The sequence below is a fragment of the Hylaeus volcanicus genome, chromosome 7 (assembly GCF_026283585.1).
Source record: "Hylaeus volcanicus isolate JK05 chromosome 7, UHH_iyHylVolc1.0_haploid, whole genome shotgun sequence".
Lineage (NCBI taxonomy): Eukaryota > Metazoa > Arthropoda > Insecta > Hymenoptera > Colletidae > Hylaeus > Hylaeus volcanicus.
The window spans coordinates 7,000,829-7,016,314 of record NC_071982.1 but is presented as its reverse complement, the minus strand read 5'-3'; the positions used below and the strand labels follow the sequence as shown (position 1 = coordinate 7,016,314).

The window sequence follows — 15,486 nt, the reverse complement described above, 5'->3', positions numbered from 1 at the left end:
AAGTTATTAAATGTATCGCGAACTCGGTTCGTACCAGTTCACGCTTTGTTTCTTCGTTCGAATACCGTGAAATAAAAGGTTGTTGTTAGTTGTTGTTCGTTGTATATTATGGGAGCAATATTTTCTTTAAATTCGCTAAGAAAATTATACGGAAAATTACCTTCCGCTCGTTTAGACACATCCAATTGTTGGGTAAAATTAAAAATTAATAGTTACTCTGTAGGACTGCGATAGCGATCGGTAAAAATGAAATTAAACGAGCTTGTTTACTGGTAAGAAATTTTAGAAAGTGTTATATTTCACCCTTGGATCCTACAAAGAAACTTGTTCGAACCGATGTAAATTTATGTCATGTTTCAGGTATCAGAAAAAAATTGGTACTTACGACAAGCAACAATGGGAGAAAACTGTAGAACAGCACATTCTTGGAGGCTTTACACATGTTCCAATGAGAACTGCAAAATTGAAAACAGAATATATAGATGTGGATCTTGTTCGAGGTAAGATAAGCATTAAAATATGCGAAAAAATAGATTAGACTTACAAGAGTAATATTTTTACCACAGGTTCTTCATTTCCAAAGGCCAAGCCAAAGCATGGACTGTCTATAGTAGCTTGCTTGGCGCTTCAGCGGTTATTATTTCTCCCTTTATATAGGAAATGGTGGATGCAACAGACTAGTCTAAAAATTTTTACATTATTTTTGTTACTCTATAGTTTGCAAATGGTCAATATGTGCATATACTTTTACCAGATGGCCAAGGATAAAGAAAGTGATGTATGATGATAATCATATTTCTATTGTAAATTCCCTGAGCTCTGTTAGTACACGAGACATTTTTTTACAGATTGTGTCAACGTCTGAAGTATTAATACCTACTATTATGATGCTAGTATTATGCATTGTTCATTCCCACATTGTATCTACTCATACAGGACCATCGATATCTGATGGACAAAGTAAACAAAGAATAGTGAGACGATCGCGGCATGCTAGGTGTCGATTGGGAAAATCAAGGACAAGACAAAACTTACGTAAATTTTTTATTTTACAAGTTACAGAATCTTATTGAATGATTGCTAAATGTTTATATTCACTATATATTATTTACAGGTTTGCATGAAGATTCCAAATCGTCTCAAGATACCGCTTCTGAGAAAGCTAGTACAGTAAATGGTGAAGTCTTAACTTCTGTGCGGTTTGCTAAAAAAGTTGTAATTGAAAACTCTTTGACTGCTAGTCGATCTCAAGTAATTATCAAAGATGTGTATGTATCAAATCAATAATAGTTATCTTTATAGCACTTTATCTTCCACAGGAATTTGTGACTGCTCAAGCACCCTGTGATAACGAACTAATAAGTTCATCTGTGAGTAATCCTCTTCCAATAAATGAAGCTTCAACTAGTCATACTCCATCAAGTCAGTACATTTTATATTATATTAGAGTTGAATAAGAATTATTTAAATAGAAATGTTTTATCCAAACACAGATGTTTTATCTTTTGTACAGTTCAAAATACAAAAAATGTACACCTAGATGATGATGGATTCGAAAGTTTAAATGGAAATGTATCGAGCGATAATGATAAAGGTATCGCGCGAGCAACAACGGAGAAGTCTAAACAAAAGAGAGATGTATTACATAAAAATAACGAAGACTGTAATCTTCGATTAGAAGGCTCTACTACTCAACAAATTTTATTACAGCCTAAATTTTCAGGTTTGGCTGATAGCAAATTATTTTTATTTGAAAAGTGTAGAATGTATTTCTCTATTTATTCGTGGTTTCCACTTTTCATACAGCCCTTGAGTTATCAAAAACTGAAGATATTTCTTCAAAGAGCGATGGGGAAACTTCTAATAAAGTGGTAAGTATTACTAGTTACTTAATTATAGCTACAATCGTCGTATTACATCGATAACATAGTTATTATCAATAATATAATTTAAACAGAAAGCGTGAAAATAATTTAAAAACACATTATTAATGTACAGATATTTGAATAAACTTCTAGTAATTAAATATGTAATTTTCTGTAGTAATTCATGAACATCCCTAATTTTTGTGCGATTCAACAATCTACTATACGCAAGTAGTCAAATAATGTTCAAATATTTATTCGTCGCTCATCGTGTAGGATAAGGATCACAGTCCCGTAGCAATCGGTCCAAGAAAATCCCGACAACAATGCGAAAGTGAGGAGGAAGGAGAATGCGAGGAAACTGCCACGCATCATTTAACAGAGGCTACGACATCTGCTACTGAGTGGATGGGAGTAACTACAAACAGTGATGATTGTAGTTACAGGTACAAAGACTATGCTAATGCTATATTAATTCTTCTATTATTTTTAATTTTCTTCTAAACGGTATCACGAGCTTGAAAGGGTTAAGAACCACTGCTCCATACGATAACGAATGTAACACGCTGAACATCAGTAATTCTTGCAGTTCAGAACTTGAGGAATCCGATTTGCATAGCGAGACTAACAAAAATTATGGGGAGTTCGTGGAGCATCCCTTTTCTTGGGAATTTGAATTACCGCCCTCCATAATGCTTAGTTCTAGTTGCGCTTCGTATGATCGTGGTAAAGTATATTAAAACAATAAAAGCAAGCATTTAAACGTTGCTTCGTTTCGCTCAATCTTCCTTATATTTCAGTTTCGTGCGCTATATGGACACGTCGTGATATAAAAAAAGCTGAACTATCCGTATTGGACATTAGTTCAGCGATTATCGCCAGAGTAGAGTCAATGCCTGAGAGTATGAATTATTTTTACGGTGGCCTAATCCTTAGCGTAGTGTTAGCGCTAATACCATCCATTAAACGATTGAACGATCACGTTGGAATGGACAATAGCAGTAATATAACCAGTTCCTTCATACCAAACGACTTAACTTACGTCAATTTGGAAACTTACAGTGATATCATATGTAAAGTGATAGGTTTGGCATTTGGAACGACGCTTTGGTAAGCGCGAATTATTTAAATATATATTTGTAATAGATGGTAATAGCCTGCCTAGAAAATTGATAAGTGTATTTCGCTTGATTTCAGGGAACGTATAGTAGTGCTTATATCGGCATTCGAGAGGCTAATGTTGTCTTGTTTATTATTTTTTTTATTAGCGGTCGCAGAACGTACTTACAAGCAACGACTCTTGTACGCTAAGTTGTTCTCGCATCTGACGTCGTCGAGACGCGCAAGAAAATCAGATTTGCCGCACTTTCGATTGAACAAAGTGCGAAACATAAAGTTGTGGTTGAGCGTTAGATCTTATTTGAAAGTAAGATAAATCATTATTATAGAAAACGAAGGATGTTCTAATTAATGCGTAACTTATTACAGAGAAGAGGGCCACAACGTTCCGTAGACGTAATAGTATCAGCAGTATTCATCGTTACGTTGTTACTGTTGTCATTTGTGAGCTTAGAGTTAATTAAGGTAAATATGAACGAGTACAGAGTAATAGAATAAAGTAATGAACAAACGTTATGATTTTATAGGATCTTGAAAGTTTACATTCCCGGTATAACGTTGAAGCGCTGTTTTGGAGCTTCTCCCTTGGTATATTTATATTGCGTTTTATGACGCTGGGTACTAAAATTAATAAAAAATATAGAAATCTCTCAGTCTTGATAACCGAGCAGGTAATTAAAGCGACTTTCAGTTTTACTTTATTTTTGTTGTAAATAAAACAATTTGACTTTGGGTCTGTTCCAGATTAATTTATATTTACAAATAGAACAAAAACCGCATAAAAAGGAAGAGCTTATGGTAGCGAATAATGTACTCAAATTAGCAGCAGACTTGATAAAGGTATCGTAAAAAATGTATTTTTATTACTGACCGCATTTGCATATGTTTCCACTGAGTGAGATTGGTAATTATTATACGTAATTTACAGGAACTTGAAAGTCCATTTAAAATATCTGGTTTATCTGCTAATCCCTACTTGTATACAATTACAAAAGTGGTATTACTATCTGCACTTTCAGGGGTGCTTTCAGAACTGCTTGGATTCAAGCTTAAGTTACATAAGATAAAAATAAAATAAAAAAGTGATTATTAAATATTTATTTTTCATGTAACTACTCAGTGATTTCAGATAATTAATGAAGATTTTTCAATTTTATTAAAGATTATTAGGGAATTTAATATAACCAATCGATACGCGAAGACTCAAATAAATGTTCCACTTCTTAATAGTTTAGTCTGCAGCTGTTTACGTTATCAAATTGTTAGAGGTTTTATGTTTCACTTAGAAATTCTATGCATTATATAAGTAATTAGTTCGACCAATAAATTATTTTAATTTGTTGCAGAAAGCAATGAGATTTTTCCTTGTAATTATCATTTCGGTAATTTTATATAATTCCATTATTTCTCAATATTAGATTTAGGTTAGATTTTAGAATATTCTATTGAAATGACGGAAGTAAATGACAGTTTATTTTTCGATAGAAATCATTAATGATACTACATATTACTAATTTACATGCATTACAATATATTGTGCTTTGTAATAATATTTATGTAGACAATTGATGATACTTAACAAACTCTTCAGATGTATATATAGTTACCGATGCTCTGTATATTTAGATTACAATGCTGTGTTTTGTTACCATGTACATATTTAATCTCTACACGATGAACGATAATATGTATATACATAGACGTTTATCGCGATAGACTGAGCGTATATACTCGTCGATCGTTTGCAAAGAGTTGAACAGTGATTTGAATAGAGTATGCTAAAAATTCTCTATGTAAATAGTGTATTATAACATATTAAGAATAGTACTTGTGTAGAAATTTATCCAATTACATCTATAGATTATATGGAAATAACTTATAAATGTACCCATATGTGTTAAATAAATTGCAAAAAAAATCAAACATGTATATGTTTCTGAATAAAAATATATGTACGTATCTATCTGCAATAATAACATTTTATTTCAAATAAAAATCCAAATTAACGATTTAATGATAATAACATGAATTAATTAAACAATTAGGTTAATATCCCAAGTATTGTTATATTAGAATTAAGCTGTACTCTAAACGTCAATAATTTACAGACTTTAATAGAATATTATTTGAATAATTGATATAAATAAAAACAGTGGGTGTATGTGTATTCAAAATGTTTATTTGATTAATTGAATAGACTATGTTGATAGTGTAATTAAGATTGTAATGATTATAGGACAAATAAAGCATTTATCTTTTATTTTCGACATATTTTTTAACATATGTATGTATTTATTTGCCTTAAATAACATAAACATTAAAGTTGAGACAAAAATACGACATTGTACATGACATCTACCTATTATACATGCATTGCATTCACAGTTCACACTGATTCACACATTCAAGGGGAAAAGGTCGCTAACGGGGTCGCGAATAGTATGTCCATCTAGCGGCGAATAGTACGAACTAAAATCCAATATATATAGATATATAGCATAATTGTTTACACATTTAACGTTGAAAAACGACTGTACATAGTGCTTGAGATATTAACTTAATTGTTTAATTAATTTATGTTATTAACATTATATTGTTTAAAGATAATTTTCACTAAAAAAATTAGTGGCGCCATCTCTTCGAAAAGTTCCCAAGCTTGTAGCCAATTAGTTCCGATGTTTGACCGCTAGATGGCGCCAAAAATGTGCAAAATCCCTAAACATCAATTAATGTTTAAAAACGCTTTCTTAGCATACTTGTAGTATCATAATGTTTGGTATATTAACTTAATTAGTTTAATTATTCATGTTATTACCATTATATCGTTAAAAAAGATTTTTAAATTATGTGACGCCATCTAGCGGTGATATTCTAGAACTATTTTGCTAGAAGTTTGGAGACTTTTCAAAGAGATGGCGCCACCGGTTATTTAAATAAAAATGATTTTTAAACGATATAATGCTAATAACATAAAATAATTAAACAATTACGTTAATATGTCAAGCACTATGATACTAGAATTAAGCTGTACATTCGTTTTTCAACATTAAATGTGTAAACAATTATCCTATATATCTATATCTATTGGATTTTAGTTTGTAGTATTGACCGCTAGATGGACATACTATTCACCGCCCCGTTAGCCCACTCCTTTGTACGTGTGAATGGTTATACATGTGTGAATGTAAATGCATATGCGTATGCAATCAGTGAGACTGCAGTAGATTGGAGTCAAGTTGGAGTTTAAATGGACATGATTTTAGTTTAAGATAATTGTATAGTGTTTGCTATTATGTGTTCTCAATAAGACTGATACTAAAGCTTTTTGTTATCGTTTAAGATTACAAGTGACAAGATAATCGATAAACAAATAATATTCAAACGTAGGTGGTACTTAACCAAACATTGTAAATTTTTTTGTTGAAGAATTACTCTTTTTTATTATCAAAAATACACAGTATAGCGATATACATAAATAAAGGTATTACTATGGAGTTGTACGATATTAATTATAATATCAATTTGTGTTACGTGTGAAGTTTACGTATTGGATATATGTATTATATAATACTGTCATATATTATAACGTGAAAGAGTCAATTCATGTATTACTTTGATCGTAATTGTGATGTATTTTTGTGTAGTTTATTCGATACAGTTTCTGAGATTATATAGAAGAAGCCAATTTTAAATAATCCAAGGAAGCTAGCACTTTGACAAGAAATTTTTCTATTGCCAGTGTGTAATCCGAGCTAGTAACAGGTTCAATTCTTCAATGTTGTTCCTGTCTAACTTCGGAGCCAGCCAGCTAAATAATACAGCAAATCATGTCAGCTGTCCCCTGCGATAATCAGACAATCTAATATATCATTCGTACGATATATACTCATGGATATATAATAGGCCCCAAACTGCTAACACTAATGCAAATGTCCAATTTTCGTTGCCACTTTCATAGTGGTTTCAAATCGATTGGACTTTGGCCTCATTGGTGAAAGTGGTGTGGCCATACGACGCGGACGATATTATTTAATCCATGGGTCATTATATACGGAGTTCATGCTTAATTTTAAAGAATATTTTTCACTTAAGAAGTAATTGTAAATTCTTTGTCTTCTGTTGACGAATACATCAAATTATTTTATCAAACATAAGAAGTTAGAACACATCCGTTATAATTTTTAGCTTGTATATTTGGTTATTAGATCTTGCAGTATTTTAGCAGATACCTTATACCCATAATGGACACGGATAAAGAAGCTCTAGAAGAAACACCTGAGTCAAGTATGAATTCTCAGATCGAGATGGATTTGGACGATCATCAGAATGCAACTTCAATGAATGCAAAATCCCTCGAGAATATATTCGAAATGGAGGGCATGTCAGAATTAAATACCGATAACGATAACGGAATGTCTGATAGAAGTCATTGCGGACACGCAATGGAAGAAGAAACTGCATCTGCCGATGATACGAGCGTATATAATAGTTTAACAACTGAAGATTGCATTATGGAGTCCACCACAGATTGTATAGTAGTTACAGATGATTTAAGACAATTTGACGTTTTGGATGATTTAGAACGACATCAGGATCAAAACTGCTCCGATATGGACTCAGACACGAATGAAAGTATGGATTCCGATGTACCCGACGAAGAAATTGAAGCTATGCTAGAAGAAGGTAAAACTAACAACAGAACGGAGTAAATTATTGTAACGAATTTTTTATCTTTCTACATTGGAAATGTAAACCAAAAGCTTTGTTAAGATTACGAAATTGTGTTATTTATATTATACATACGAGCATATTTTCTAATATTTAAGTATAGAGTATACAAACTAAATGGAAATTTTCGAATTATGAAACATGCAGATGTAAGAGTCAAACGACGTAGAAAGAAATTGGATTACTTGTTTTCTCTTTTTGTACTTCTTACATAGATCGTGCAGCAGCAGAGTACTTTTTTTAGTTAAGTATTATATGCCACTATTAGGTTTACCGGAAGAATTTAAAGGCAAAAGAAAAGACAAGAAAGATAGCGTACCGTACGAAGAGAAAGAAAAGCTTGTCTTAGACGGTATGTATTTAAATAATTTAATATAATTACAAGAAAGCAGAAACAATGTAATTCCTTTTCCAGAAATCGGCCACAATCATTTCGATGTGCTTCCCGAAGGTTGGGTGCAAGTTACGCATAACAGCGGAATGCCTTTGTATTTACATAAACAAAGTAGGGTTTGTACTCTCGCGAAACCATATTTCCTTGGACCTGGCAGTGTACGAAAGCACGAAGTGCCTGTTAGCGCGATACCTTGTCTTCAGTATAAAAGAGCTTTACACGAAGAGGAGGAAGAAAGGAAAAAAGAAAAGGAGCGCGATTCGAATGCGGAAGTTTGCAATCTGCCTAGCGCAAAAATTGAAACGATTCAAGAGAACCGAGCGGCTCATTCGTTGGACAGTGAGCAATTGAGGGATTATTGCCAATCGCTCTTTCGTTTTAAAGCGATCAAAGTGATGAGGTTCCAGTAAGTATACGTTAAACGATATTAGATAAATGCTGATATTTTTGTAACGGAATGAGTTTGTTTAGCATCTTCATTATGCTTTTAGATCATGGTCAGCGAGAAGGAAATTCACGAAAAACAAGAAACATCGTAAGCAACTCGAACGGCCAACGTTGCCCGATGGAACGAAGCTAATAACATTTCCAGTTAGTAGTTCTAGTCTAACAGGAAGCAGTAGCGGTACTACAGGAGATGACGGTGGTGGACAAAGGCCACCGAAACATTGGATAATGAACCCCTCGGGCAAAAGTTATGTTTGTATACTTCACGAATATGTACAGCATGCGCTTAAGAAGCAACCGACTTATAAGTTTAAAGAATTAGGTAAGTTGAAGAAATAATATTCATATTCTGACAGAAATTATTTAAGTACCAACTACTATCGTAGTAACGTACAATTGATTTCAGAAAATGCTGCGACACCATACTCTGCCGTCGTTTGTATCAACGATATGGAATATGGAAGCGGTTTTGGTAGCAGTAAGAAACAAGCAAAAGCCAATGCTGCTCGGAAGACCCTTGAAATCTTGATACCCCAAATGAGGGATAAAATTTCAGGTGACAACAGTGGAAACGCCGCTTCTGGCAATAACAGTAGAATGATTAAGGCATCTAGAACAAATTCGGACGCGGATCTGTCATTCTTCGATGAAATATCTATAAACGATCCACGAGTCGCAGAATTTTGCGCGAAAACAACTGAACCATCGCCGCACGCTATTTTAATCACTTGCCTCCAACGAAATTACGGACTGGGCGATATGCACATTAATTATTCCGTAACCACGTTGAAGCATCAACGTAATGAATTCACAATGCGCGTTGGAAAACACGAGGCTACCGTTGTAAGTGAAATTATAATACATTTTTCAATCGGTGATACAAGATATGAGGTGAAAATATTCATGTTAATTAATTATAATTCTAGGTATGTCGTAACAAAAAAGATGGCAAACAACGTGCCGCGCAAGCTATCCTGCAGCTCATGCATCCTCACATTCAATCTTGGGGTTCCTTGTTAAGGTTGTACGGATCTCGAAGCGTAAAATCATTCAAAGAAAAGAAACAACTGGAGCAAGAGATCACGCTGTTACAAGGTAAAGCCGCGGTTAATCAACCAAATCACGCTATTTTAAGTAAACTCAGGCAAGAAATGCGTAAATTGGCCGAACAACGACAGGCGATACAACCTATCGGTAAGTTTATACCATTAGACTTGCCGACGGGATCTGCAGCTAATCTGAATAACGTAGACTTATAGCGTACTAGTCAACTGTGTGAATCATACAAATGTTAATTTATTATATAAGTTTCGAAACGGCGACAGTTCACCAAGCTTTAATGTACTTTCACTTTCTTTTTCAATTTTTGCTTAAACGTAAGCACAAAACATTTTATACATTTCGTTTTATAAGATATACGATGTAGATTTCCAAGTGGTGCTGATCATGAAACTATTTGTTTTACTATTTTTATTGCATTTTTATCTTTTACACAACGCAATACCGATGATTTTTACTAAATAACCAATGGCGTAACAGGCTTCGTACCGATAAAATTACGTTGGATTAAGTTTACTTAAATTCAAGCACGATTCGAAGTATCATAAAACGCTACCTCAGTTGCCTAACTCTTATTGCACCATTGTGAATTGTCAAATTTGTATATGTGACCAATTTCCCGTCTTTTTTAAATAGATGTACTTTTTATCTTATAAGGAGGCTAATATTATATTCCTGTAATTATCAATTGTGTATAAAGACATTGTTTTATATTATATATAATTATAAAAGATGTAGAAACTCGCAGAACATGGTCGTTTATTTTCGAAGAACTGATTACGATAAAGTATAGTTCAGTTCCGTAAATGTTAAAGCATCAAAACTTGTGTATTAATAACAATAATAATGTATTCAAAAGCGTTACAATCATTCTAATGAAACTGCTAATAGAATTAGTGGTATAAATAAACTGTGAAATTATGAATAAAATACTTGATTGCTTCCACAGATATATACATCATTTTAATACCTGTTGTTTTCTTTGGCACTTTTACACGACTTGTTTCTATATTAATTTTTTAATCCTACAGTCTATGTAATACATTACTAATTACTAATATTTAACAATGTATGACCAGAAATTAATAACAGAAATGTTGAATTCTACTTCTATAATGTTTATACTTTGTTGTTCGATATATTGATTGAAAAGAATTTTTCTTTACTTCATTTACGCGTCCTTGTAGAAAGTACAAACATTAACGTTCATTATTATTCGTGTACTATAAATAATTCATATCTGGTGTCGCGCATAGGTATATTAATTATACGAAATAAAATCGTCGTTTGTTTAATTACCGTGTATTATGTTACATATATAAACGTCTCCCTACGCAATTAAATACGTATAATATCATTAGTATCGTAAAGTATTAATTTCGCTATAAACGATAGTCGGTAATACGATTAATATAATAATCTAATTTATTACTAATTCTTCATTGTATATGAGATACAAGATTTTTATTTGGTTTGATTCTCTCTTTATTTCTAAAGATTATTATTAGTCTGGAATTACATGCTTCGAACAATTCTAAATCTAACGGTTGTTCAGTACTTCAAACATGTTCACTTCTCATTGAAAACACAACGAATTGTATTGTGTTTTACATAATATTGATAAATACTTTTTACCAAATTTCCGTCAGGAAATTGTTAATTTAGTATATCGAAGATGAATATGTTTATTTAATAGGCACATTTTAATAGGATCAGAATTATAATGATTTTTAACAGATTATAGTTAAAAAAAATAATTTCATTGAAAAATGAACTTACATCATTTATTTTAATGCTATAACTTAAGTTACAGATATGTTTTTTTGAATTCTAATGTTTTAAATTGTTTTTATACACTTCATAAAATTTGAATCCGTTTAATCAACTATATATGCGTGTTTACTATTTTAAAATTAATCTCATTTTCCGCGTGTCCAACGTTACGTGTTCCAAAAGTATAAAGCTTTTAGAAAACTTTATAAACTTCTATATCAACTGATTTTTTTTATAATAAATTAAATTAATAATCGTTACGATACGTTAATGTATTGATCCATTAGTTATGCATAGATTATTTGTAAGTAATGTTTGTAAATCAATTTTCTTTCAACGTTGGTGAAAAAACCTATTTTGATTATTTTTCTAATTTTATGTCACAAAATAATGGAAAGACATATTACTATCTATGTGTATTATCGGTCACGCGTGTATATTATCCAAAGTGATTAGATACTATTCACATTAATGTTACTATCATAATTTATTGTATCGTTATATCTTAATATCTTTTTGTCAATGGGTAGTACATTGCCTTGAATACATTTAAATTTCCGATTTCCAAATATTATTTACAAACTATATATGAGTAAACACGTGAAATCATAATCGAATATTATCAAATTATTATTCATACAAACCTTGTTAAAAAAAAATAAATGTATAAACATAAACACGTCACAAGATAACCTGTATTTCTAATGCACCCCACGATAACATTAAATAGCTTTTGATAATAAAAATGTTATATTCAACGTGCTAATTATCAGTACATTTTAAAACTTTAACGTCCTTCTAATTAGTTCGTGATAAATGCAGGACAGAGGGGAATTACGTAATTTTTAATGTTAATAAGATAAAATTGCATATTTCATTTGTGTCGTCTATAGACATCTATTTCTCCTTAAACATAAATATATCGTTTAGAAAGAATATCACCGATTTCCGAAGCTAAAACTAACGTTGCCTAATTTTATTTTTTATACTGCAATTGATTTAAATTATTAAATAAAAAAGATACTATTATACATATTATTATCAACATGTTAACCTTTGCAGAATGACAACTTACTTTTAAGGACAACAATGGGTGAATGTTACAGTGTTTTTCCGATCTTTGTAAATAGTAAATATATATATATATTAATGCACATGCACATACTTGGATGTTTCGTTTCTGTATAAATGCCTACACTCGTATCAGTCGATCATCTAATTACAATGATTAATCATGGTATCTAGAAGAGCTACGAATACTTTAAAATAATTTTTCTGAATGCGTACTCGTTACCAAGGACTAAAATACTAGACGTAGATCAAAGAGCATTACATTCTATCATTTCTCGTGAAACGTTAAAAGTTGTTTCGTCACTCGTTAAAAAATCATTATACAGACTCGTTACATGTACTGCTTCCGGATAGGGCCATCTTCGATAGACTAGAAAGACTTCTGCGCGGGGTACTACCGACTAAAAAGCTACTGCTAGTCTCGGAGAAAATTTTTCGGAAACTGAAAAGTTAGATATTGTTATTGGATACTCCCCAGAATTAAAACTAGAATTACTAAATTACTCACAATTTACGAATTCCAGATTCAGATCTTTTCCATGGCGCGTCGTCCGGTTCGTAAGGAAGTGGTCCTTGGACAGGAGCATCTTTGTCATCCTCCACTCTATCACAAAATAAAAAAAAGCATCTGTTGATTATTCATGCAAAACAGTACTAAATAAATTTTGTTATGCAATCACAAAACTGTGACATACGGGTCAGGCTTTGGTCGATAAAGTTCCAGTTCGTCTTCCAAGTCTGAAACCCTGGCCTTCAATTCGTTCCGTTCGTGAAGAATTTCTTTCAACTCGGCGGTCGTAAACCTTGGCCTATCAGGATCGTCTAGATCGTACACAGCTTTATTCGTTAGGTCTGGATATCCTTGCAATTTACTTAAATCCTCGTTTTCTTTTTTCGCCAAACCGAGACGGGCTCGCAAATTTATCAATTCACGATTTTGATCTTGCAACTGCGCTAAAAAATCGGCTCTTTCTTCCACCAAACCGCGAGCCTGCATTTGCGCTTGACGTTGTTTGCGCTTCAATTCTCGGCCAACTACCTGAAGCTTTTCAACTTGCGCTGTTAGCTGTACAAAAAATGCAAGAGCAAGTTAGGATTGTTACTGCTATCATCCTATCCAATCTATTATAGTCTACGAGCAATACTCAATCGCTATTTATATCAAATTACATATGAACATAAGTACCAATTTACATTTTCTATTTCCATATTCTTCTGCAGCATTTCTTTGTCTCTTACTCGAATTTGATCTCTTTGCTTGTCTATCATGGATCTTAAATGTTGTAACACTGCTACATCGACTTCTTGGCTAGCTGTAAAGGCTAAAATATATTCGTACAGTTAATAATCTGTACATATGTATGTATACATATATATACACAGAGTGAGTCTTTTGGATTTGCCATATCAATCTGTATTAATATCGTTATTTCTGACAAATTACTTACTAGTAAATCTATAGTTAGAGTTAATATTCAAAATATTTGAATAAAAAAATATTTCACTCTGTACATATAATACATTTTCAACATTGTGTTAGTAGATAAAAGACAAGTTGTTAGTACTTTGTTTACTGCTGTACTGACTATCACTACGCGATTCTTGTAGAGCCTCTGCTAATCGTCTATTCTCTTCCTGTAATCTCGTAACCATTCCTACTAAATCACGAGACTCTTGTCGCCAATGTTCTTCAATTTGTTCCAGTTCCTATGCACGAATTAAATGCCTTTGAATGAAGAAATGTCAGAAACAACAATAAGTAATTATTGAAAATGGAATACCTTTTCAAATCTTTGCCTGTCTTCAGCTTTCCCAATCTTGTCAGTTTCCAATTGCGAAATCTTTGCACGTAACTCCTGGACTATTGTATTCTCGAGTTCATTTTTAGTCGCAAGGTTTTCCAATAGCTCTAAAGCATGTATCACTTTTGGCATAAGATTGGTCACAGAGTCCACTCCACAAGAATCTATGAGTTTCTCGCATTCTTTCCCTATTTCCGAAGCAATGTCATATACATCTACAACCGATACGTCCGATACTACAGCATATTCCTCCATGTTGCTGGTTGTATAATTTTCCAGAAAAGGCATGAATACTTATATCGGGGTACGCTATGTTTGAACCTATTGAAAACTTACAAAAATACATTAGCTCAAGTATGTTTTGTAAGTACAGTGAAGGGGTTAAACATGAAAAGGGTTAAGCATAACATAACTCTCTTAAAATTGAATAATATATATATAAATGACAATTGTTAGAATTCATATTAAATAAAATTGAAAGAAAGTGGCTTCTACATTTGAGGCTTAATGCAACACGTTTTTTACATTAGTTTAGGCGTGGCGTTAATTAACAAAATAGTATTCAACCTACAAGAACGTTAGCAACTACGGTGTATTCATTGACGACTTTTAAACACTCAGAACCATGAGATCACGATGATTAATCGCGCTCGGAATGCTTATCTCCAAGTCCCACTCAACGCTGCACATTATCATAGATAGAACCCATTGTAATTGCTGTACATACACGTACACACGCGCAAGCTGTTAATTCAAACATATCGCTGCACGAGTATCATCGTGAAGCAGAAACGAAAGAAAAAATGATGTTGAAGACCGAGGATCTAGTGACTCCTGATTACGACTAGCCTCTTTTCTCTGGTTCTAGAATTTTTACAAACTACACGTTTCGGTGGAAGCCACTAAAGCGTTGCAGTGATTGGATCTTTCCGATCGAACAGAGCTAAATTTTATGTAATTGTTCCGTAATTGGATATTAACAGCTGAAATCAACTTTTCCTTTTTCTCTGATCATATTGTCTTTTATAAGGAACGCGATAAGGTACTTATTATGTCGAATCAGCTGTTAGGATAATTTTGAAGAGGTGACAAAATGTTGAAGGTCACGCTAGGTTGAAAATAAAATACGGTTTTCGGTATCTATCAAATGACTATTACTTCTTTTTAGAGATAAATCAGAATTGCAGGAATTACATGTTTTCTTTTGAAGATGTAAGACAAGCAAGAT

General features: G+C 32.6%; 3 protein-coding genes across 12 annotated transcripts; 2 read left to right on the top strand and 1 right to left on the bottom strand.

The window, feature by feature from the left end:
• Positions 1-133: 133 nt before the first annotated feature.
• On the top strand, positions 134-4,632 carry LOC128879292 (protein phtf). 2 transcript variants are annotated; one of them, XM_054128295.1, is made up of 16 exons: positions 134-272; positions 361-500; positions 567-778; positions 849-1,035; positions 1,115-1,251; positions 1,320-1,422; positions 1,514-1,723; positions 1,807-1,871; positions 2,142-2,311; positions 2,455-2,591; positions 2,705-2,975; positions 3,063-3,291; positions 3,354-3,449; positions 3,512-3,655; positions 3,729-3,824; positions 3,913-4,632. In XM_054128295.1, exons 1-16 carry the CDS (start codon positions 247-249, stop codon positions 4,060-4,062), a joined length of 2,373 nt encoding a protein of 790 aa, XP_053984270.1. In that variant the 5' UTR covers positions 134-246; the 3' UTR covers positions 4,063-4,632. The 2 variants fall into 2 exon arrangements, with proteins under 2 accessions (XP_053984270.1, XP_053984269.1); XM_054128294.1 differs by having other exon boundaries at positions 2,666-2,975.
• Positions 4,633-6,177: 1,545 nt separating this feature from the next.
• On the top strand, positions 6,178-10,868 carry LOC128879668 (microprocessor complex subunit DGCR8). 7 transcript variants are annotated; one of them, XM_054129030.1, is made up of 7 exons: positions 6,178-6,367; positions 7,210-7,667; positions 7,981-8,064; positions 8,128-8,512; positions 8,598-8,875; positions 8,960-9,396; positions 9,480-10,868. In XM_054129030.1, the coding sequence occupies exons 2-7, from the start codon at positions 7,226-7,228 to the stop codon at positions 9,810-9,812; spliced, it is 1,959 nt and encodes a 652-aa protein (XP_053985005.1). In that variant the 5' UTR covers positions 6,178-6,367; positions 7,210-7,225; the 3' UTR covers positions 9,813-10,868. The 7 variants fall into 7 exon arrangements, with proteins under 7 accessions (XP_053985005.1, XP_053985002.1, XP_053985006.1 ...); XM_054129027.1 differs by having other exon boundaries at positions 7,207-7,667; XM_054129031.1 differs by having other exon boundaries at positions 7,199-7,667.
• Positions 10,869-12,263: 1,395 nt separating this feature from the next.
• On the bottom strand, positions 12,264-15,329 carry LOC128879669 (RILP-like protein homolog). Of its 3 annotated transcripts, none has more exons than XM_054129034.1 (7): positions 14,830-15,329; positions 14,238-14,589; positions 14,043-14,163; positions 13,651-13,778; positions 13,152-13,522; positions 12,965-13,060; positions 12,264-12,898 (listed from the first exon to the last, which is right to left on the bottom strand). In XM_054129034.1, exons 2-7 carry the CDS (start codon positions 14,544-14,546, stop codon positions 12,775-12,777), a joined length of 1,149 nt encoding a protein of 382 aa, XP_053985009.1. In that variant the 5' UTR covers positions 14,547-14,589; positions 14,830-15,329; the 3' UTR covers positions 12,264-12,774. The 3 variants fall into 3 exon arrangements, with proteins under 3 accessions (XP_053985009.1, XP_053985008.1, XP_053985007.1); XM_054129033.1 differs by having other exon boundaries at positions 14,022-14,163; positions 14,238-14,579; positions 14,830-15,323; XM_054129032.1 differs by having other exon boundaries at positions 14,022-14,163; positions 14,830-15,320.
• Between the last annotated feature and the right edge of the window lie 157 nt (positions 15,330-15,486).